This window comes from Kryptolebias marmoratus, linkage group LG23 (genome assembly GCF_001649575.2).
Source record: "Kryptolebias marmoratus isolate JLee-2015 linkage group LG23, ASM164957v2, whole genome shotgun sequence".
Taxonomy (NCBI): Eukaryota; Metazoa; Chordata; class Actinopteri; order Cyprinodontiformes; family Rivulidae; genus Kryptolebias; species Kryptolebias marmoratus.
In genome coordinates this window covers 15476001-15499496 of record NC_051452.1, presented here as the reverse complement: position 1 = coordinate 15499496, position 23496 = coordinate 15476001, and the positions used below count along the sequence as shown (strand labels likewise).

Genomic DNA, 23496 nt, shown 5'->3' with positions numbered 1-23496 from the left:
TATATATATATATATATATATATATATATATATTATGTGTACAAAATTGAATATGTATTTAAAGATCTTTTATTTCTTGTATATATTTTTATTTAGTTAGTTTTTTTTATTCCTTGTTAAGGGTAGGTGTTTGTTGTACAATGTTGATTTAAAATGTTCAAAGTTCAAGAAACAGATTGTTAAAAAAATACAAAACAAAAACAAAAATCATATCAGAAATCCACTTTTTGAGCCTGTAATATTAACCAAAATTTTTTTTTTGACAGAGCAAATCTTTTGACATGTAATTCGTCTAATAGTTATCATTTAGTTGTGGGGTTATGTAGCCTGACTACAGAAGTTACCTGGTTGTGGTGCTGGGCATGAATAGTGTTTCCCTCAGGAAAGATGACAGAGACAGGCTGTATCTTTGTCTCATCCTTCATTTCCACCTCATCGACTTCAGCTGATATTCTTGTTCCACTATGAGTGAAAACAGGCAGACAGTGGAACAATTCACACAATCATGCAGAAAACTTGATCTCTGAATAAGTTGGAAGAGAAAAATCTAGAAAAGCTACCATGTCTTCAGTAACAGCAGATTCATTAAAACCTTCAAACAATATGAAACATACCCAAAGTAATTGTTTAGATAAATGCATTGTAGTTTTTTAATTTAAAGAGATCAGGAAAAATGAAGTTGAGGATATTTTCTAACTTAGTTTTCATTTTAATAAGCCTTTCAAAACAGGTTCATAATTAACTGATTCACTGAGGTATATTGTTTATTTTTTCTAATATTTGGAATCTAATATTTTAACTTTATCTTCACTTTTGTAACAAATTGCATTTGGACATTTTAATAAAAATAAACAAACTGAACCTTATTGTATCAAAAAACAAACAAAACAAAACAGCATTACAACTTTGTGTCAAAGAAAAGTGATGAAATGCTGACATCACTTCTGGTTAAAAAAGCTGAAAATGTAGTCAGGCTTGCTGAATATAAAAGTTTCAGCAGCACATTTTTAAAAAATAATAAAAATACTATTATTAAAATTGTCTACTGGCCTTATAGTAATCATCTGTGTAACCCCAGAATGTATTTAGCCTTACTGTTCTAAATGTAAGATAAGACACAAACTAGTTAAACAACTCCTAGGCCTGACTATATGTTACCTTAAGACACATTGTGGCAAAAAGCATCATGAACATTAATGTCCTGAAGCTTTTTCTAAGAAGACATTTCAGTCCTTAGCCTTCTGAATATACCCTAGCTCTAATGTACATGGCAGAAAAGGCCAAGAATAAGCCATTGTTTTATAGCAAAACAAACAACGAAACCAGTGAAATTTACCAAAAAGTCATACTAGAGACTCCCCAAACACATGAAAGGAGGTGCTGTTGTCAAATGAGACTAAAATTTAACATTTAGGCAAATCTACCACATCTCCTGATGCTGAGAACAACATCCCCACAGTAAAGAATTGTGGTGGCAGCATTACAATTTAGGGAAACTGGCAGAGTTAAAGCAAAAATAGATTGTGGGAAATACAAAAAAAGGTGAGAGAACCATGTTGGAATGTTCCAGAGGTCTGACACTAGGACAGAAGTCTACCTTCCAGCAGGAAAATGACCCTGAACACACAGCTGAAGCAACACTCCACTGGTTTAAGGAGAAACGAGTAAATGTCCTGTAATGGTTCAGTCAAGGTTCAGACCTCAGTCCAACTGAGAATCTTTGGTTTAATTTAAAGCTTGTTGGACACAAGCAGCACCCATCCAACGTGGAGGAGCTGCATCAGTTTGACCATGAAGAACTGATAAAACTCCAATGGTTAGATGGACCAAGATCGTAGCAACAGACCTGAAGAGACTCCCTGCTGCAAAAGGTGGCTTTACACTGTACTGATGTTAGGGAGATAATAAAAGGTAGAAGTTGTGTCCATTATAGGGTGTTGCGATAATAAAGTTCTTTAATTTTAAATTTGTACACTTTTTCCTCAGTTCAGCCATGAGAATGTCAGCTAGAATTAGCTGTAAGAAGTGTAAAAGCATAGCCAATGTAAACCAACAAGGATTGTTAGATTGTTGGATGTAAAAAAATCAACATGACTGCAGACTTGCCAGATAATGTCTTGGCTTGACTGATATTAAAAAACCTTTTGAAATGAATGATATTGTTGTTTTATGTGTGGAGCTTTTATTTAGCTCAGGAGGCCCAAGACAGATGGTAAATTGCCTGAAGCTAGAAAAAAAATAATTACAATAAAAATCTATCATTGTTATTGCTCAGCCTACAAACAAGCTGACAGCTACAAGTGTGATCAGAAAAACAAAGGAAGCAAGAAACCCTGCAACTGTGAATTGCAGTGTCTCTCTCGAGGTGTTCAGTGTCGGCAACAGCCATATAAGTCTAGCAGGTAAAAGTCCTGTTTCATCCCTAAAGCCAGCTCTGTCTGACTGCAGCCACAGATCAAGACTACTACAGTAACATCTATCTGACTCCATTATTTAAACCTAAAACAATCTTTTTTTTTTGCAATTTATTCTGAATATTTATATTATTATATACATGTAGTGAATTTACTGTATACTGTTTTTTATAAGTTCTGTTACATATTACATATTTTTTGTCTGTCCTAATCCAAAAACAATCAAAGGTCACTCATTTATTAAATGAAACCCTTACCAAATCAGGTCTTGGACTCAGTTAATAATGTATGTGTACAGTGGTGTAACAAATGCCCTACCCCATCTCCATTCCTGATTTCTTATCATTTTGCATGTTTGTCACACTTGAACTTTTCAGATCATCAAACAAGTTCAAATCTTAGACAAAGATAACACAAGTAAACATAAAATGCAAGTTTTAAAATTAAGGTCTTTATTATTAAACGGAAAAAAATCCAAACCTACATGGCCCTGTGTGGATAAAGTGATTGCCCCCTCTTGTTAAAATATAAATTAACTGTGGTTTATCACATCTTTGGAAAGCCGAGTTCAAATTTTCTAGCCACACCCAGGCCTGATGACTGCCACACCTGTTCTCAATCAAGAAATCACTTAAATAAAACCTGCCTGACAAAGTGAAGTAGACTAAAAGATCCTCAAAGGTTAGACATCATGTTGCAACCCAGAGAAATTCAGGAACAAGTTATTAACAGTCATTGAGATCTATCATTCTGGAAAAGGCTATAAAGCCCTTTCTAAAGCTTTGGGACTCCAGCAAACCCCATTATCCACAAATGGCGAAAACATGGAACAGTGGTGAACCTTCCCAGGAGTGGCCAGTTGACCAAAATTACCCCAAGAGCGCAGTGACGACTCATCCACGAGGTCACAAAAGACCCCACAACATCCAAGAACTGCAGGCCTCACTTGCCTCAGTTGAGGTCAGTGTTCATGACTCCACCATAAGAGAGAGACGAAAAGCAAAATGGCCTTCATGGCAGAGTTCCGAGATCAAAATCACTGGTGAGCAAAAAGAACATAAAAGCTTGTCTCAGCTTTGTCAACATCTTGATGATCCCCCACTACTTTTGGGAATTACTCTGTGGACTAATAAGACAAAAGTTTAACATTTTGGAAGATGTATCAGCGTTCCCCCTACCATTATCCAGGGAGGACACCCCCCCCCGCCAATGAGAGCACCCGCCCTACCAAGAGTTCCACAGCGTGTAGTCATTTCAATTTGAATAATGCCAGATCACATCGAGAGCTATTTCTGTGTTTGCTCCTCCATAATATAAAGCACCAAACTTGGAAAAAAAACAAAAAAAAAACAAAAAACAGACCAAAATATGGTTCATATTCAGTGTCTCTGATGCTGACACACCCAGAGTCACGTGGTATGCCCTCACACAGGTGAAGAAATGCTTCCGCCAGCAGACAGAAAGCGCAAAAAACCAATATGTAGCAAAAACTTGCAAAGCAAGCAAGAATATCTCTGTTTTTTAAACGTGCTGAAAGTGGTTCTGATGGCAGCACTTTCTCTGCTGTGAGGAGTAGCAGGAGGAGCTCTCCCACTCCTGGTTCACCTGAATGTCCAAGAACACAAAGGAGCCCAAGAGCTTCATGACTATAGAGGACCAAAACTGACAGAATTAAAGATAAAAAGCTCAAGAAATAAATAAAAGGTCAAATAAATAAATTAATATGCCTAAAATGCACCAATTAATTTAAAAAGGAGAACTTTACCCCATCTTTTATAATTTAATTGACATTCTTATTTATTTTTTCAGTTTAGTTCCAACAAACTATATTTTAAATCACATAATTTAAATTGTACTGTTTTTAAAAATATATTCTTTGGCTTTCCTTTTCCTTATACATGTACTTTTGTCTCTTTTATTTATTTATTTATTCTTTTTTCCCCACAAGTCTTTTTATTTCCATGTGTTGTTTTTACATTTTTTCTGTCCCCCACCAAAACCAGTTCCCTAGGGGAAACACTGTGTACGTTCCATTATATCTGGCGAGAAAAGTAACACAGCATTTCAGAAAAGGAACATCATACCAACAGTAAAACATGGTGGTAATAATTTGATGGTCTGGAGCTGGTCAGGATCTGGAAGACTTGCTGTAGTAAATGGAACCATGAATTCTGCTGTCTACCAAAAAAATCCCAAAGGAGATTGTCTGGCCATCTGTTCGTGACCTCAAGCTGAAGTGCACTTGGGTTCTGCAGCAGGACAATGATCCAAAACACTCCAGCAAGTCCATCTCTGAATGGCTTAAGAAAAACAAAATGAAGACTTTGGAGTGGCCTAGTCAAAGTCCTGACCTTAATCCGATTGAGATGCTGTGGCATGACCTTAAAAAGTCGCATTATACTCAGAAATCCTCCAATGTGGCTGAATTAGAACAATTCTGCAAAGATGAGTGGGTCAAAATTCCTCCACAGTGCTGTTAAAGACTCATTGCCAGTTCTTGCAAATGCTTGATTGCAGTCATTGCTGCTAAGGGTGGCCACAGGGCTGTCTAGGTTTGGATTCTTTCCCCCCTTATAATAAAGGCCTTCATTTAGAAACTGCATTTTGTGTTTACTTGTGTTATCTTTGTCTAATAGTTAAGTTTGTTTGATGATCTGAAACATTTAAGTGTGACAAACATGCAAAACAATAAGAAATCAGAAAGGAGGAAATCACTTTTTCACACCACTATATGTGTGAACCAACCTTTGATACCCCTCAGCCAGTAAGATGAGTGTGGTTTCTATGCTTCTTGCCAAAGGTACTGGGGTGAAAAGGATTTGAAGGGGGTGGAAGGTGATACTCGGAAGCTGGAAGGTAATGGTAACTGACAGCTCTCTATAGGGCGGATGTCCTTTGTTTCTTTCTTCTCCGTTCACTCCCAAACACAGTGGGACAGAGAGTTTGGTCACTTTTTCTCCTGGGACGAAAAAAAATCAGATAATCAAAAAAAAGTAATTACTAACATACAGGGTACTTATGGGGTAACACACAGGGTACTTACAAGGTAACATACAGAGTACTTGCAGGGTAACATTTAGGGTACTTGTGGGGGTGATGTTACCCCATATGCTACTTTGTAAGTACCCTGTATTTACCTTGTATGTTACCCCATAAATACCTCATATTTACACTGTAATTATCCAATATGTCATCCTGTAAGTACTCTGTAATTACTCTGTAAGTTACTCCGTAATTACTGAGCTGTATTATGTATTGTTACTTATTCTTTTATTGAAAATGATCTGTTCTTAGATTTAGATTCTAGTTATTTCTCACCCATTCTGACCACTTCTGGGTTGATGGTAACTACTAAACGCACAGTCTGACCAGGTTTGAGACTGCCAGATGATGGAGACACCTCACACAATTGCTGTTCCTTTGTGCCTTGAGTTAGGACTGACATCACACTACAGTCAAACCACCAGTATACACACTGTCCTTTGACAGCACGCCAGCAAACACTCTCTTCACACACTGCTTTCAGCTCAACGTTCTGCCAGAGGAGAGAGAAGGAACACGACAAATAAAAGAAAGAAAGAAAATGGAAGATTCTATCAATATTTTGATTATATAAGGTGTTCAAAGGTAAATTATAGCAAAAAGATGGAAAATCAGGTTGCAAGTAAAACTGTTGATAAGTACCTTTGAGTAAGTGTTGAACTGTTGCTCCACATTAAATTGTAGGCTTGTAGGGGACATTTCCAGTGGGGCATACAGAGCTGAACACACAATGAGGGAAAACTAAGCATTAAATGGAATAACTGCATTGAGAGTAGTTTAAAGTTTGATCAGTTTTCACTCATTGACACAAATAAACCTGAATGACTCCACCTGTGGCTTGTATCCACAGTGGCTGCTGTGTTGCCATAGTGACAGAGTAAGGATAAGCTTTGATGTGATTCCTGCTGTCAGCTGTCAGTGAGGGAGACGTGGATGAGGACGATAGAGAGGAAAAAGGCGATAAAGAATCAGTGGGCCATTTCACACCATTGATCATCAGTGGCAGGTAAAAGTCATGGCTGGCCACCTGCAGGGAGACATTTTCTTTACATGTGCCAAAATAACATAACAAAGCATCATATTTTAGCTGCAAATAAACCCATATTTTTAAGCTATTTTTTATTTTTTCATTCTATTTTCTTAAGTTTAAAACTATTAATATACTGTAGTCACACTTTTTAAACTCTATATATTTTAGTAAGACCATGTGAGGAAATACAAAAATCTAAACAATGTTACTGTTAGCAAAAAGTTGATATTAAAAAGAAATTACAGCCATTTTGAAATAGGTTTCTGTGTAAAAGTTGTGAAAAATTAATATCTTACCTGTTGTGGATAGCGTTTTGATTACTCTAAGTTTGGAGAAATACAGTCGAGTTTATTTCTGACAGAATCGATGAGCTCCATGCTAGTCAGAACCCAGCAGAGCTAAAAGTGGATTGCTGCTGTCTTAAATCAACTGCTATCTCAAAAATTTCATAAAACACTATTTTATAAATCTTTGCATTGTTGTCAGTTTCACAATATAGTTAATGACATAAAATTCAGCGGCTATTTGCAAGTGCAAACAGCCACAATATGAAGCTGTAGCACTTCCAGGGCTGCCAGGGGTCAAAGCCAGCTGGAATTTTGTGGGGATTTTTTTGCTGAAATAACCATGTAATATGAAACTGAATGAAATGTAAATCTTTAAATAACAGTGTTTGCAAGAAATGCTATGATCTTTTGAAGACTGAGGTTGTTATAAGACAACAAAATCCGTTTATAACCATGTAACGTGAAACTGACAGCAATGTAAAAGTCTATGATAGAGTCAGAAAAGGAAGTCTTATCTGAACCCAGATCACCTGTTGAGTTTCATTTATGATCATTTATTTCAGGTGGTGCAGTTTTTTTCAGACATTACAGTGATTTTCAGACACTTCCCCTGTGGATTACTTTCTCCACCTGCAGAGAGAAGTCATCCTGCAGAAGCTTGGGAAAACAAAACCCGAGTGAAGAAAATCAGCAAGGCTGATACTTTAAGGGAAATGTTGAGGGGAAAAATCAAGGTTTTTATTCAGACTGGACATACACATATTCTGTTTTTCCTGTGGAGAATTGCAACCTGATTAAGGTAATTCAAAAAGCTATCTTCATCAAGTTAGACGTTATTTCTTCACTTTTACACAAAATCTCAATTCAAAATGGCTGGAATAATCATTTAAATAAGTGTTTGAGCTTGGACTACAGAATCTTAGTGACAAATTATTGAACATTTTTGACCAAATCTTGCCTGTGTGGGGGAAAAGACAAGGAAGCATTTCTCTGTCTGACCATTGTGGAGCTCTACAACACTCAGACTTGGTTCCTTTTCTGCTTCTGAAAAAGCACAGAAAACTCCTCACAACCCAGGTTCTATTTACAACATGCTGCTTTGTTTCACACGTTCTTTCAAATCCTACCATTTACCACCAGACAAATGAACATTCAATCTTATGCTTTTATTTATTTAGAGAACACTTACAGAACCTCTTGAGCATAAAAACAAATAGCGAGATTTATCAAACCAGAAGCTACAGTGTTTACATACTTGTGCAGGGTTGAGAAAGCTCCACGAAGAAGTCTTCGTATTCTGACAGATCGAAAGTAACCCGGGCTGTAGCTGGCGAGCGATTTGTAAGAGTGAATGGAATAACTTGTTGAGAACCAGTATGGACTCCACTGAACTGAAAATGAGACTGAAACAATAATTAGTGTAAGTAAATGTAGAAAAATGATCTGAAAATACAACCCCCTTATTTTCAGTAAGTCCAAGTCAGTGAAATCATGAAGAGAAAATTGATGAATATTTCAATAAATAAGTCTTAAACTTATTTGTGCCCAAAAAAGGACATAAAATCATACTTCCGTTTAGCTCACAGTCCACCTGAGAATATCTGTATGCAGATCAGCCACCTTCATCGCCCTCAAAATGCCCATAAATATTAAACGCAAAACACTGCATGAATGCTGATGCACTGAAATGAGGCAGATAAAAAAGTGGATCTTTATGGTGAATCACAGCACCAGCTGTGAGAAACAAGACAAGGATGTTTGCATGTACTGCAGCAATTACTAGCGAAGAAATCTTTAAAAACTCTGAACAATCGAAAAACTTCTTTTTATCTCATTCTAACACTAATGGATCTGTTACAGTGGAGAAATAACGATCTCCTGCAATAAGAATTTTCTTGTAGTTGGACACCAGGTTTGCAAACATATAAGGGGGAATTTTTGCCCACTCCTCTTTCTTGGCTACCACTTGGTAACATGAATCTTCAGTTCCCTCTACAGATTTTCTACAGGACTGAGGTCTGAAAACGGGCTCCGTCACTCCATGATCCTAATGTGTTTCTTCTTTAGTCACTTGGTCACCTGGTGGAAGGCAGACGTATTCTTTCTTCTCTCTGTCTCTTTGTGCCCCCCCCCACCCTGCTTTCTTTTTCGGAGCCTCTTTTTACATATTTTCCAAAAATTTAAGGAATATGGATCTGATCAGCTGGTCTCTCAACGCAATTGATCAAATTTTCTTGACTGGATGAAGGAGAGTCCAGTCTCGGGATATGTCTCGCTGGGTATACAGTGGATTCCTGGCAGGAGTGGAAGACTGTGTACCTACCGACGTGGAGCTTCCTAACATATTTGGGTATTTGATAACAGGATTTCTGCTCTTTGGACCAGGCAGTTACCTGAATTATCGTCAAGTTCGTTGATGGGTTCACGGATCGACCAGCACTCAGACTGTAAACAGGAGCGAAATTGCAAACTACTCCGAACTGGCTGATATTCCATCATCAAAGACAATGGCCTCTAGACTAAATGCCATTTCTGGACTCAGAATATGGAAAAGGTTCCAATCTTGGAGAAGCTGCTCGTTTCGGAACAACAGATTGGACCTGAAATTCGGCTATTCGGATTCAAGAATGTACCAGCAAAGACTTCAAGGCAGACTCAAAACAAAGTCAGCCTGTTCCAAAACAACTCTGTTATTATCTACATTTGGCTTCTTATCAATTCTCCCTGGAATTTATGTCAACAAAGGCTCTGTGAACATCTGTGAACAAGATTCATGGACTTTTCTGCAAGCACACACAAATGCATTATACTGCCCTCTACCGTCTGGAAACACACACACGCACACACACACACACACATACATTTACTCCATTTACTCTCTCTGCTATGTAACTTTTTTTTCCCCCCTCCCCCTCCTTCCCTCTTTCATTATCTTAGTCAGTATTTATTAGTTCGGTACTGTTAGTTTTAGCATTGTCATGTTTTAGCTTATTTAGCCTTCCTGTACACTTAGCTTAGTTACTGTACAATTAGTTATCATATTATATATAATTGGCTGTTAGCGGGCCTTTTTTTGGTACCTCTTAGCATTATACCACATCGATGTTTTTACTTCTATCAATTCAATTAACTTAGCATTTTTTATGTTGGCTGTTTTAGCGGGCCTTGGCATTGTTAGCTAGATTCTTCGTGCCTTAGTTTAGTAATATCATGTTTTGTTGTTTAGTTTAGTTTTCTCTCTTGTATTTTGTCTGTAATTTTGTTCTTGTATTGTAAAGCACTTTGAGTCGCCTTGTGCTGAAAAGTGCTATATAAATAAATTTCACTTCACTTCACTCCTTTGTTGCCTTGGTGATATGACTTGGGTCATCATCATGCATCTACAACCTATCTTCACCTTTCTGGCAGAAGGATGAAGGTAGATAGTCCCATTTATCTGCTCCTTGATGTAGTGAAGCTGTTCTGTCCCTTTAAAAGAAAACAGTCCCAGCATTTCTCTTCCTCCAAGATGATGTCAAAGAGCTGGATTTTGGTCTCATCTGACCTATGCATTTTCTTTTAAACTTTCTCAGAATCAGCCAGATGTTCACTGGCAAACGATGTTGACGACCCTGAACCTGGGCCTTCTTCAGCAAGGAGACTTACAGCTCATTACAACATAGTGTGGTATCAGTGGTGTTCTTGGTGACTTTCAGATCATTAACAAGCTCCTCCTGTGTATTTGCAAGCTGATCTCTCATCTTACTCGTCATCATCCCCATCCCAAGATCTGGCTTAGAGCTCCAGACTGATGGTCATTTTCTTCCATTTACATATTTTCACACCAGCTGTTGCCACTTTGTCACCAAGCTTCTTGCTGATGGTATTGTAGCCCAGTGGTTCCTACCCTTTTTTCCTCAGAGCCCCCCTTTGTGCACCAACAGAAAAGCTGCTCTCCCTACATGTGAACATGATCCTTCTTTAACTGAACTATTTATATTTTCCAAAGTGCTGTAATTGCGGAGTTTATTATAAGGTAACACCTGTTGTTAATAAGTTATGACTATGTTATGACTGAATACCAAGTTCCACGGGTTCTCACAGAATGACCTTGTTTACAGGATTGATGTTTACTTTCTCTTCATAGGAACCAGACTGACTCACTCCTCCCTAGACCCTCCTTCTTGCTTCCAATATTCCAATTTCTTTCATATAAGCTCCTGTGTTGAGTTGGGGGGGGCTTTGATTTGAAGCTTCTCTTTGGAGCTGGGAGTCTGATGTTAATTGTTAATTGTCTTTAAGGCTCTCTGGGCTCTCTGTATGTCGTGCACCATACAGAAATAATTCTGGTTGAGCGATTTCATCTAACAGTGCCTGGAATTTTATTTTCTTCCACGACAGTGCATAAATAAGAAAAACATAAATTTTACTAATCTTAGGTTGTGCGTACTGTTAAAAGTAAAAGTCTAACAACATTTGTACAATTTAAACTTGCAGCTTTGTCTCTTGTTTGCTGGAGATTGAATATTTACTACTGAAAATGATTTGAGATCTTAAAGTTTTATATCTATATCTATGTACAATATGAATTAATTATTAGTTTTATGTTAACAAACTGTAGCACAATTCTCTTTTTATGAAAGCCTTTTTTTCTTTACATGCTAATTGTTGCCTTACGTCACTCCTTGAGTAACTCAAAGTCTGTACGAACAGAGCACAGATCCTCACCACACTGATGTCTACGTTAGGAGGCTCCACTGATCCAGCCACTCTGAGCTCGATGGACTTCATGTTCCTCAAGGCAATCTGTAATACACAGGATTTTTCACATACAAAAGGAATATTTTCATGCAAACTTTAAAGTAAACTCTTTTCTTTCATCCTTGTTCACCTCAATTTTGGCATCAAATCTGAGGACACAGTCTGGGTTGAAGTGGATGTTAATTGGCGCCAGTCCCCTGCTCGGTACCACGCCTTCACATGGACTCACCATCATACCTGGCACGGGGTACACGTCTAGAACCTGCCTCAAACAGAGACATGCACTCATTTTTTGTTAATCAGACATTAATGGTGAGTATCACGTCAAGTCAAGTCAAATTTATTTATATAGCACTCTTCAGCAACAAGGCTATTCAAAGTGCTTTACAACATGAAAAAAAAAATACAGAGTGTTAGGGTTTTTATGTTATCAGCCTTTGTGCTCATGTGTAAAACTGCCTACGTAAGACGCGAAGGTCAGACGGCGGGCGCCACACCATCTGGCTCTCCCAGAGATGTGTTATGTGTTTTTGCTATGATCTGGACCGGCTTTGGCTGGCTCAGATCAACCCCTTTTTCTTCTTCTTTTAATAAAAGAGAAAGCCCAAGTGGAAGGGCAGAACTTCCTGGACAGCACGCTGCTCGGAGCTGTTGTGGAATTTCTCCTCTTTGCGAAGGCCTTCATAAAGACAAATACTGCTGTCCGGTGTGATTCATTTACAGCAGGGTAAATAAATCAAAACCCTGACACAGAGTCAATCACCATTATAGCTGAATAATCCCCTGTGTAAGAAAGGGAAATGCTGACAGCAGTTTCACTAGACTGAGTCTGAGCTCTAGGTCTGTTAATGTTTTGTTTAAGAAAGTGATGGGATTTATTTTTCAATATTCTGCTCTGCTTGTGAGTTACATTCAAAACTTGGTATCACAATGAGGTAAATAATTATTTGATCTCCAACAGATTTGTTCACTTGTGAAATATGACTTAGTAGTTTGTGAAGAAAACTTTGTTGGCAGCACAGCTGTCAAATGTTTCATGTAGTTGGTCACAAGGTTTGCACACATCTTAAAGGGATTTTGGCCCACTTCTTTTTACAGAAACTAAAAATCGTTCAGCTTTCTTGGCTGCTGTTTGGAAACTTAATCCGCAGGATTGAGGATTGAGGACTGGAGACTAGCGAAGCCACTCCATGAAGTAAATGTGATTTTTCTTTGGCCACTTCTTTGTTGCCCAGTCCATTGGTTCCTCAATTCAGTAAAGTCAAAAGTCAAAATCAAATTTATTTATATAGCACTTTTCAGCAACAAGGCAGTTCAAAGTGCTTTACAACATGAAAACACAAAAATACAGAGCAAAAGTAACATGAAAACACACACAATAATAGCAAAAGTAAAATAAACAGATGAAAACCCAAGCTAGGAAACTAGTATATAAAAAGCTAAACTGAACTTATCTAAAATAAGTCTTAATAAGTTATACTAAAAATAAACTGAGGATAACCAAACTAAGATATAATAAATTGATAATAAGCTAACATAAACTAAATTACAATTTAAAAACCTCAGCTGAACAGATCAAAAATGACACAAGCTAAGATAGACTAACCTAAACTAAACCAATAGTACCAGAAGGCTAACTAAGAGTTAAAACATTTCAATAAAAGGCCAACTAAAGGTGCCAAAAGGCTAACTAGAAAGTTTCTGAAGAAACGGGACTGCATGTGTGCATGTTCGTCCCGACTGACTGTCGTTGCAAAAGCTGATCCGTTGTAGACAGGAGTTATGAAACGCTGATGGTGGACACACAAGGAGTACAGCCGTGAAGTTTGAACGTCCTATTGTGCAGAGTTTCTGACCTGGAGCTTAGGGGTTTTGTGAGGTTGACCTCTGACCTTGTGACTTTGATGTGAAAGGGCAATCAAACCTATTGGTAGTCCAGTTGTGAAGTTTCACCTTCGTACGTCACACGGGTGCGAAGTTAGAGCATGCACAAGTTTACATGAATATGTTGACCTTGTTGGGTTTGGCGGCCATTTTGTTGTTGTGTTTCAGTATTCAGTATGTGATGGGGTCGTTGTCAGCTACTGCGACACCAAGTTTCAGCTGTATGTAGTGAGAAATGACAGAGTTGAGTGGTTGAGTCTTGCCTGAGCTTTAGTGACCTGTTTGTTGTACTGTGTGTACCATCATGTCAAGTTGACCCGGACGATCTTCTCCTGACTGCCTGGAGAACCAGAAGGAGAGCCACTGACCAGAGCTGTGCTGCTGCCTGTCTGCCTCCAAGCAATGTAGAAAGTGACTCCCCTGATGACTGACTTGCCTCAACCTGCAAATGTCCACCACCCTGTAAATGAAGTCACTAACCTTCTGCTAAACTGCTTCGTAGTGTGTGTTGAAATTTATTTTGTATAGGGTGAGATGTTTTTAATCAGGTTCTGAAGATTTAAACTAAAAAAAGTTTGTGGTTTATTCGTGTTATTGTTTTTATTAGTGTTTGAAGATCTAAACAAATAAAGATTGGGTTTTTGTTAGAAAACAAGAAAAAAACTTTTGGTGGCAGGGATCAGTTAGGGATTGCACCACCAACCTTCTGGATTCAGGGCAGATACTTATACCTTAAGCCATTTCATCTGTTGAAATTGACATGATTTTTTTTTGTATAGGGTGAGTTCTTTTAATTAGTTTTTGAAAGTCGGGATCTGTCTGTGTAATTGTTGTCATTAGTGTTTGAAGATTGAAACAAATAAAGTGGCTGTCCTTAAATGTTCACATGAACTGAACGGGTTTTTTTGTTTTTAATGCCAGCATTCTGATCCGCACTCCATTCCAGTAGGTGGCGGTAATGCACCCCAATGTCGTTTCCAATGTCGATTAAATCGAAGGAGAAGAAGAAGCATATTTTTTTAACGTTGAAATGAAGCTAGTTTTTTTACTGTGGTGAATGCTAAAAGTCCGTTTTGTTGGCCGAAGGACATTTTATCAGTGGTGAGGATAACACTAGTGGACATACCTGGAATTTGAGCTGTTTGTCGGAGCAGTGGATACGGAACACTGTGAGTTGCTAAGAATTATGGGACATGGTGTTCTATGTTATGTGTTGATCGTGATACTTAACTTTAGGGGCTCCATGTGACAAAAAAATAACTCGTACTGGGAAACCCAGATATTGTGTTGAGGAAGGAAAGGCCTTCGTTTTGATATGTCTTTCGTGTCTGTAGGATAAAGTGTTATCGTTTTATGAGCGCTTTTTGCAAAGAGAGAACGCGGAAATGAGCGATCTGTTGGTGTGATCACGTATATTCTGCGGCTCGTTGTGAATAAGCTATAAGCCGTACAGGGACAACACGGGCATTTTCTAAAAGAGCAGAGAAAGAGCTTCATTTTGATAGGTGTGTGGTGTCTGTAGGATAAATCTTCTGCGTTTTATGAGCGTTTGGTTCCAAAGACACAAGCCTAAACCTCATTTCGCCACAATCACGTAGCATTCGTCGGCTCGTTGCGAATAAACAGGGAAAACACGGACATTTTCGGGAAGATCGGAGAAAGACCTTCGTTTTGATATGTGTTTCGTGTCTGTAGGATAGTGACTTAGCATTTTATGAGGGTTTCTTTATGAAGCTTCATAGCGGAAGCAACTCAATTTTGGCAAGGTGATGTACCATTCTGCGCCGCGTAGCGCCCGAACTATAAGCTTTACAGGGAAAACATTGGTACTACCAGAAAGAGGAGAAAAATACGAACGTTTTGATATGAAATTTAGGTGCATTTGACCCAAATCTGTGCTTATAAAAAGCGTTTCTTCACAAAGACATGAAGCAGACAAATCCAACTTTTCGAGCAGTCAGTCTGACTTCTGAGGGTCGCTACGAATAAACTTTAAATCTTAAAAAAATAACATTGACATGGCTTGAAAGACGACAAAAATACCTACGTTTTGATATATTATGTATGTATGTATGGCGAAGTATGCGGGTGCACGACGAGTTAGTTTCCAAACAGAAATTGTTTTGTTGTGAGGGCTTTACTCTATCACTCTAGGTGACGTCACTCAGAGCATGAGCCTTCAGCTCAGTATTTTTTGGCGTCCAGAATGCATGGTTTTTTGCAATTTATGTCGGCATATGAACTCGAAATGTCAAGACCAGTAATGGCCTGCATTATCAGATCGCGCCGGTCATTTTGATATAACTTTTGTGTGGGCACGTCGTCCCATGCGAGCTGCATTGAGGGTAACGGAAGAATAATAAATAAAGAGTCCTCCTTATTGGGTGTAGAGCAATAGGTACTGCATTTTCAAAATGCAGTCCCAACTAGAAAAAAAAACTAAACTAAATGTATCTAAAACACAGTAAAGACATCCTGTACCATAAGTAGAAAACGACCCCAGAGTATTTTGTGTCCACTGCTGTGTTTGACTTCATGTTAATATTAAGCATATAAAGCATTTCTCTTCTTCCCAGCACACTAGGTTAATTTAATGCCAAAGAGGTCAATTTTGGTCTCATCTGACCACAGTACTTTTTTCAAGCTTTCTCTTAATCACTTAGATGTTGACTGACACACGATGTTAAGACAGGTGCAGACGTGTGTCTTCTTGTGTCTTCATCTTCTCTGTAAGATTTAAATCCATTACAGTGTAGTGTGTTACCAGAGGTGGTCTTGGTGACTGTGGTCCATCTGTCACTGGGCTGCAACTAGTTGGTAAACAGCACTCATAAGTGAGTATGTCTCGACACTTCTCAGTTTCCCTGCTTGAGTCAAAGAGGCACGCAGTCCTGTCGCTCGAGTTTGAACATCTTCAAAGAATTTGTTCAACAACTTTTCTCTCAAAATAATTGTTGTGTGTGTCTCCAACCCGTCTCAAGAGCACGACAGTTGTATTTTAGTATCGCCACAGGATACTCTCTCTCTCTATATATATATATATATATATATACTCTCCTCTGACAAAAAACATTCAAGGAAAATAAAAGTCATGGTGATGATGAATTATAGTTATTGTAACTCTGGTCCAAAGCTGCCCATCTTCATTTCTAAAGTGTACTCCTGGAGATTAAAGCATAAACGTGAGGGCAGATGCCAAGGCAGGTATGGTATGAATGAAAGTGGATAACCAAACATTGTGCATGGACAAGAATGCAGTTCCCCAAGCTGATTTTCGAAAACTGGAGACTCTAAACGTGGCTACAAGACTCACTGGTCAGTTGGTCCCAAGCACGCAGAATTCAGTAAGACTAAAATAGAAAATGTACTTATTTTCTCACAATTCTGAGTTGCCAACTAGTCTCCCAACAGTCACAGCCCTGTGAGATACTATCCTTAACAAGCTGTGGACAGATGGGCTTTGAGATCAGGAGTGTCTGAAATTTACTAATTATTTGATTGACTGATTGCTTGATTGTAATCTGTGTGCTACGCAGGAACATATCCAATCTGTGGGAGTCAGAATTCCAGCTGGGTTGTGGGGTTCAAATACTTTTTTCACTTCGTGATTTGCAAATTATTTTCTTACTCTGAAGTAATGTGTTTATTCTGGATTTTATGTGATATTCTCTCTCTTTTTATCAAAATAAAACTACCATAAAAATTAGAGACTGTGTTTGTGCGTCTTTGAGTGAAGACCTGATAATAGGCATGATTCTCTCCAGTGTTGTGTAAAACAGCTGTCCTGGTTGAAGTTATGTTGAGAGGCACAGACTCAAACACGATTCGTTTCTCTGCCAGCTGGACAGTCGTGGGTCCAACCTGAGAGGAAGACATTGAGGAAAAAGAAAGTAAGTAAGAAAAGTTTATTTATTAGGCGCCTTTAACAGACAAAACTATCACAAAGCGCTGTACAAAAAAACAATAAAATAACTATTAAAAACAAGTGCCAATAAAAAAGATTAAAAAAAAATAAAAGACACAATGAAAATAAAGCATTCAACAGAAGAAACGAGCACTACCTCCAAATATTACAACTTCACAACAGCTAGCTAGTTGAAACTTGGACACAGTTGGGTTCCAACAGGACAGTGATCCCAAACACACATCAGAACTGGTTTCTGATTGGATAACAAAGCTAACATTAATCTTCTGGCTTGGCCTTCCCAGATTGAAAACTTGTGGACTATGCTTAAAAAACAGGTCTGTGCCAGGAAACCAACCAGTTAAAATGAACTCTACCAACTCTACCAAGACGAGTCATCAAATATCAGCCAGAATTAAGTCGGAATGTTGTTGATGTATACAACTTGTTGAAGTCTGCGGTCAAGGTGCAGCTTCGTAAGGAACATGTGACCAAATATTAGTGGGTTGTGTATGTACATTTCTGACCATATGGATTAGAGAAAATCTACAATAAATTCAAACTTGTGCACCCAATTCTTGTTTTTAAAAAATCATTGAAGCTATATGTTGTATAGTCATTCCACCCTGGAAAATTAATAATTCAAATAAATGATTGAAAGCCTGAGAGTAATATGGTATTTATGGATCAAACTTCTTTGTGTATAGTTTCAACAGATTATTTCTGACACTTCAAGCTCAAATTTTCTGATGAATTTTGAAACAAATTACAATCTAAGATTAAAATTTTACAGGATCACATACGACTGCTGCAGCCTGTGGTGTGTCTCCTCAAATGACTAAAACTATACAAGGAAATGACTTTGAACGCTGTATTTGCTGACAATAACATTAATTATTCATGTAGCATAAAGTTTATAGAAGCTACAAACTATAAAAAAGTTTACACGTGAGAGGACTGAGAGATGTGTTTTTTATGTATTCAAATGCAGGAAATCAGACCAAAGCACATAAAGAATGCTTCCTGTCTTGAGGGACAAACCTTAGCAACACAGTGTAAGCGTTGAGTGTTGACCTTGTGGACACAGAGGTCAAAGTCTCCCTCTGCAGGGGAAGAGAAAGAGGGAAACCACACCACCTCACAGTCTAGCTCCGAGTATGGCTCCACTGTCCCTGTAAAAACGGAGTGTAAACTTTCCGTATCAGCACAAATCCAATCATGCAAATCTGTTCAATAAACATATGTGACCACCAATAACACTAATAAGGTTCTAACACGACAGAGAGGGAGAAATGCCAAGCCCGGTTTACTCATGAATGCTAAAACTGAGCTGCATTTGTAGCACCTGTGGCTGGTCGAATGGAAAACATGAAGTCGCTCTCCGTGGCAGCTGGTTGCCAGGTGAAGTCCACTGCACAGTTGCACTGGTTTCGAAGGCTCACTGAGCTCCTGTATCCTGATGCAGCCAGTGTGTTGGGGGTGGGCCGGAGCACCAGCAGCTTGGTGGACAGCTCCAGGGACATGGGAGTGACCTGTGCCTGGAGTATTATCTGACCAGGGTGCTGCTGGTTTACCTGGTAAGACATGGAGCTAGAGGAAAAACTAAAAGCTTAAATTGTAAATAAAGACTTTTCTTTCTGTGATAAACAGTCGTGGTCAAAAGGTACTCCACCCCCTTTCAATTTTAAAGGTTTCCATATCAGGACATAAAAAAAAGATCTGGTCTTCAGGTTCTAAAATTACTCAAGCAATAACCTCAAATGTAGAAAACCCAACAGATTACACCATGTCATTATTTATTACACAAAAATTAAGCCAAAATGGAAAAACTGTCTGAAAACTGAGTCAAGTCCATGATTTGTTAACTTCTACAACCTCCTTTAGCAGCAACAACTCTCAGTAGGAGTTAATCAGCATCTCACATGGATGTGGAGGAATTTTGCTCCACTTTTCATTGCTTCAGTTCATTGAGGGTTGCAGACATTTGTCTCTGCTCAGCTCTCTGAAGGTCCTACCACAGCCTTTTTATCAGGTTGAGGTTCTGGACTTTGACTGGACCGTTACAAAACCTTGATTCTTTTCTTTTTAAGCCATTCTGTTGTAGATTAGCTTGCTGTGTTTGGGATCATCGTTCTGTTGCATCATGACCCAGTTTGGTCCAAGCTTCAGTTGTCAGACAGACGGCCTCACATCTGACTCTAGACTCTTCTGGTCTACAGAGGAGTTCATGGTCGACTCGATAACTGCAAGCCCAAACCATGAGTCCTCCACCACCGTGCAGACAGCTGGTATGAGGTGTTTGTGCTAATATACTGTTTTTTCTTTGGTGCTTTGCATTTTGGGTAAACACCTGTATTTTGGTCTCATCTGTCCAAAGGATGATGTTGAAGAAGTCTTGCTGTTCTGGAACAATGACATTTATAAATAATCTGTTGTGTGTTTTTATACACTTGAAGTTATGTTTGAATAATTTTAGAACCTGGTAAAGACCACTGACATATTTTAATAACTAGAACACAAGAAAGTAACATTGAAGTTGAAGATAAAACAACACAAGCACCCCCTGTAGGCAGGCTTTAGTATAAGTCTCAAGTATAAGTAAACAAATGGGACATTTGTTTGAATAAAAAATAAAAACACAACTCAGATATTTTTTCCAGGTGTCAACTTCTGTTGATTTACATAGTTCTTACATTTCTGAGGTATATTCTATTATTAATTTTAGTTGTAATTAATTATTTGACACCTAAGAAACCCTATGAATGTGTGTGTGGAGGCAGACTTTCAGCTCCACAGTTTAAGTATGCAGACTCTGGCTCCAAAAACACAACATGGCAGCGTCCTTAAACTGGATTTTAAGGCGTACCTTTTGAACAGCAAAAAGAGGCAGAATTACTTTGCCTATCTCTTCAAGTTGATGGTAAAGACAAGATGATTTTTTTAAATTTAATCCTGATATGTAAAACCCTAGCACTGAAAGAGGGTGGACTTCCTGACCAAACCTGCGGAAGGGACCCAGCTGTTTGCTCTCAAATGTCAGGGGGAAGCTGGCAGAGGAGTGAGGAGGCAGAACATATGAGAGAGGTGAGGAGCCTTGCAGCTCGGGGCAGTCCACCTCCAGCTGCACCCAGACGTACACCGACAGACGGTTAATGAGCTGCAGTGTCTGAGCACACACTGACTGCACACACACACTGCCAAAGTCCACGAACAAAGGACCTATTTGGGAAAGAGTGAGATTCATATTTCTGGGCAAAATCAAGTCTTGAAACATAAATGTCGTACAACTTGTAAACACTTGGAGCTCTAAATCTGTGAGTCAGATTTTTCAAAGGAGTATATAAAACATAAAATATAAAAACTATGTCTTGTAATAATCCTAGTTTGGCTGTAAAATGTAAAAAGATTAAAAACTACTTCATCAGTAGATACAGCTCTTATAAGCAGTAAGCACAAAACAATGAAAACCTTTAGTTTGGATTTAATTTTTTTACTTTATAGTTTTAGAGTGAAGAGCAGAAGAGCTACAATCCCACCAAATACATGGAGGTGGGAATCTTGTTTTAATGTAGTGGTTCCTAAAGTTGGGGTCGGGACCCCACAGTGGGTTAGAAAACACCAAATTAGGGGTCCTAAAATGATCTCCAGAAATCAAAACAAAACTAAAAAATAATTCTTACTAGAATATTTTCAATCTAATTGTTACAAAAGATAAAAATAATAGTCATAAATAGAAAAAAGTAATGAGTTTAGGATATTTGTGTTGTCATTATGCCCAATTTACATTTTTAGAAATATTTGTGTAGTTGAACCAAGGATAAAAAGTTTGGGAATCATTACTTGAAAGCAATGTATGCTGTTAATGTTTTTACTCAACAGAGATTTTGAATTAGAAATTGTTTGAATTTGTATTTTTGATTGTTTTATTTTGATGATAAAATGAAAACTTTATATATGTGATTAGCAAAACAGTTGTTAAAACATAAAGTCCTACTTATGATGACTTGGTAGAGCTCCAGAGCAGTCAGAGTCCTGTTACAGTCTGCCACCTCTTGGCTGGTGGAGGGAACTGTTTTCATTGCCTCTATAACCTGAGACAGAACAGATACAGTAAACGTAAAAACCCTTTAGAACAAAAAAAGTATGATTTCTTTGGACCACCTTCAACCTCACCTGATTGCTGCTTCCTTGGGAAGTTGAGTTTTTATTGATCTCCAGGTCTCTGATGTGGACTGTGGGTGGAACAAGACCTTGACATGGAACAATTCCAATATCCACATCGTCTTGCACCTTTTCTTGTTGTCTAAAACAAAACAAATCAACTTAGTTTACTATTCTAAACCAGGATGAGAGATAAAACTGTTCCTGGATCATACGTGATCTAAACAAAAGCCAACCTCTCTTTGATCCTCTGAAGCCGTCTTTGTCTGAGCTGCTTGATGAAGTCCATGTAAACCTGGCGATGCCGCCTTCTCTGCTCTTCCTCTTCCTCGGTGAAAGCGTAGTCCTTGTCCACATAGCGATAGCGGGGTACGCCGGTAAAGATGGTCCTGAACATTGGGAAAATATACAATGAGAAACTGCATGTCGCTCTTTGAATTCTTTGTATTATTTATAATATTTAGTTTAATTCCAGTAAAGTAAGAGGGCATGACGTTAACATTTCTAGTCTAGAGCAGTTTACACATCTGAGCAGTGCAGATGTATTGTTTATTTTCCTGGTGAAAAGACGGCCTTACTCATAGGCCTCAAGATACTATGAGTCTCATAAAATATCTAGTGAACTACAGCGTGGACTCAATTATTTTTTTTCAGTTGTGCCTGTAAATCTATGTTAAACGTGTATTTAAAAACCTGCAGTCCAAAGTAGTTTCAAAATAGTAAATACATTAAAACATTTCAGTCCTTCCTATCGGCACACTGGACCATTCTACAGTCAGCATACAAAGTACTAACGCTAAGAAGAGAAGAGAAACTCATAAACCCTGATTAGGAGCTACAAAAAGATGCTGCAAAATCCTTAAGAGCAGCTGACAGAGAAAATCAGTCATATTGCAAAGAACATGGAAAGTGACATCTCATGAATTTTAATGAAACTGGGTGTGTGAATAGTACTTGGCTAGTGTAAATCTTTCCCAAAATATTTTGGCATAATATTAAGTGGTTGCCATGGTATCCAGCTGTGTGTTTTGGGGCCAAATGCGCCTCAAATTCAGCAAGTTAAAAAGACCAAAAATGGCTCTTTTCAATGCATAGAAAAAATACTACATATACTTTTTAAATATTTTTTAAACACTGTTTTGTGAAGAAACATCTCTTCTTTGTGCTTTTGAACATTCTGTGCCTTTGGAACAGATATTTTATGAAATACAAATTTTTAAAATAAGGTCTTATTTCGAGCTCTCAAATTAGTTAAAAAACACGCTTCACTAAAAATTAAATTGTCGGAGTTTGGACCTAATCAGGGACTTCATATTCAATAGATATTAAGAAAAATAGTGTATTTTCTTATATGTGTAAAAAAAAATTATTGACCTTTTTGAAAATTCCCCAATAAAGGGGGCGGAAACTTGAGAATTTGATGCATTCTAGAGTGATTTTTGTTGTTGAAACGGTTCAACGAAACATTTACCACCATGTGTTGTCATAACAACAGCGTATGCACAGGGAGTTTCAACCATAGAAAACCACTTTCAATTGACTTGAAGTATTATCGTAAGTATATTTAGTAATTTATACTGAAATGATTGCTTCATATAGTTGATTTACAACCGTTTTTCCATATAACAGTTGTTGTGGTTGCATAAGAACAGTTTGAGCTACAATGTGGAATACGTTTTTTCTCGAGACCAGTTGTCATGATTGATTAGAATTTTCTTGTTTCAGAATCAGATTCATTTGGACTCACCCACAGATACTAAAGTATCTGTGGACTCGGCACAATGAGCTGCTCATTTGCTGTGAGCCCAGGACTTTTTCCACCCATCGATTGTGGTAGCAGTTCAAGAGAATCTAAAACTGTTTTGCCACTGAACGATTGCAAACGCAATGTTCACAGTCATCTGCAATCCACCCATACAATTGTTTATACATATATTCCTGTTTTGTAAACCAAGAACTGCAGCATGGTGACTTGCTCTTGACTTTGTCATTGTGAACTGCAGTCATCTTGTACGTGCAAGTGTCCATATTTCA

General features: G+C 38.1%; 2 protein-coding genes across 2 annotated transcripts in view; both read right to left on the bottom strand.

Annotated features, from left to right (window-relative positions):
• The window catches only part of LOC119616760 (cilia- and flagella-associated protein 47-like), an 18023-nt gene extending 6278 nt beyond the window's left edge, over positions 1 to 11745 (bottom strand). The window contains exons 1-7 of the mRNA XM_037973987.1: positions 11644 to 11745; positions 11481 to 11558; positions 6288 to 6483; positions 6099 to 6175; positions 5733 to 5949; positions 5160 to 5373; positions 345 to 462 (exon numbers count right to left, since the gene is read on the bottom strand). Of these exons, the coding sequence (XP_037829915.1) occupies positions 345 to 462; positions 5160 to 5373; positions 5733 to 5949; positions 6099 to 6175; positions 6288 to 6483; positions 11481 to 11558; positions 11644 to 11745 (1002 nt within the window). The remainder of the gene's footprint in view (positions 1 to 344; positions 463 to 5159; positions 5374 to 5732; positions 5950 to 6098; positions 6176 to 6287; positions 6484 to 11480; positions 11559 to 11643) is intronic.
• A 5061-nt stretch (positions 11746 to 16806) lies between these two features.
• The window catches only part of LOC119616750 (cilia- and flagella-associated protein 47-like), an 18242-nt gene continuing 11552 nt past the window's right edge, over positions 16807 to 23496 (bottom strand). Inside the window, exons 12-18 of the mRNA XM_037973931.1 lie at positions 21699 to 21851; positions 21475 to 21604; positions 21296 to 21392; positions 20304 to 20520; positions 18647 to 18891; positions 18343 to 18473; positions 16807 to 17258 (exon numbers count right to left, since the gene is read on the bottom strand). Coding sequence (XP_037829859.1) covers positions 17022 to 17258; positions 18343 to 18473; positions 18647 to 18891; positions 20304 to 20520; positions 21296 to 21392; positions 21475 to 21604; positions 21699 to 21851 — 1210 coding nt within the window. The 3' untranslated portion in view covers positions 16807 to 17021. The remainder of the gene's footprint in view (positions 17259 to 18342; positions 18474 to 18646; positions 18892 to 20303; positions 20521 to 21295; positions 21393 to 21474; positions 21605 to 21698; positions 21852 to 23496) is intronic.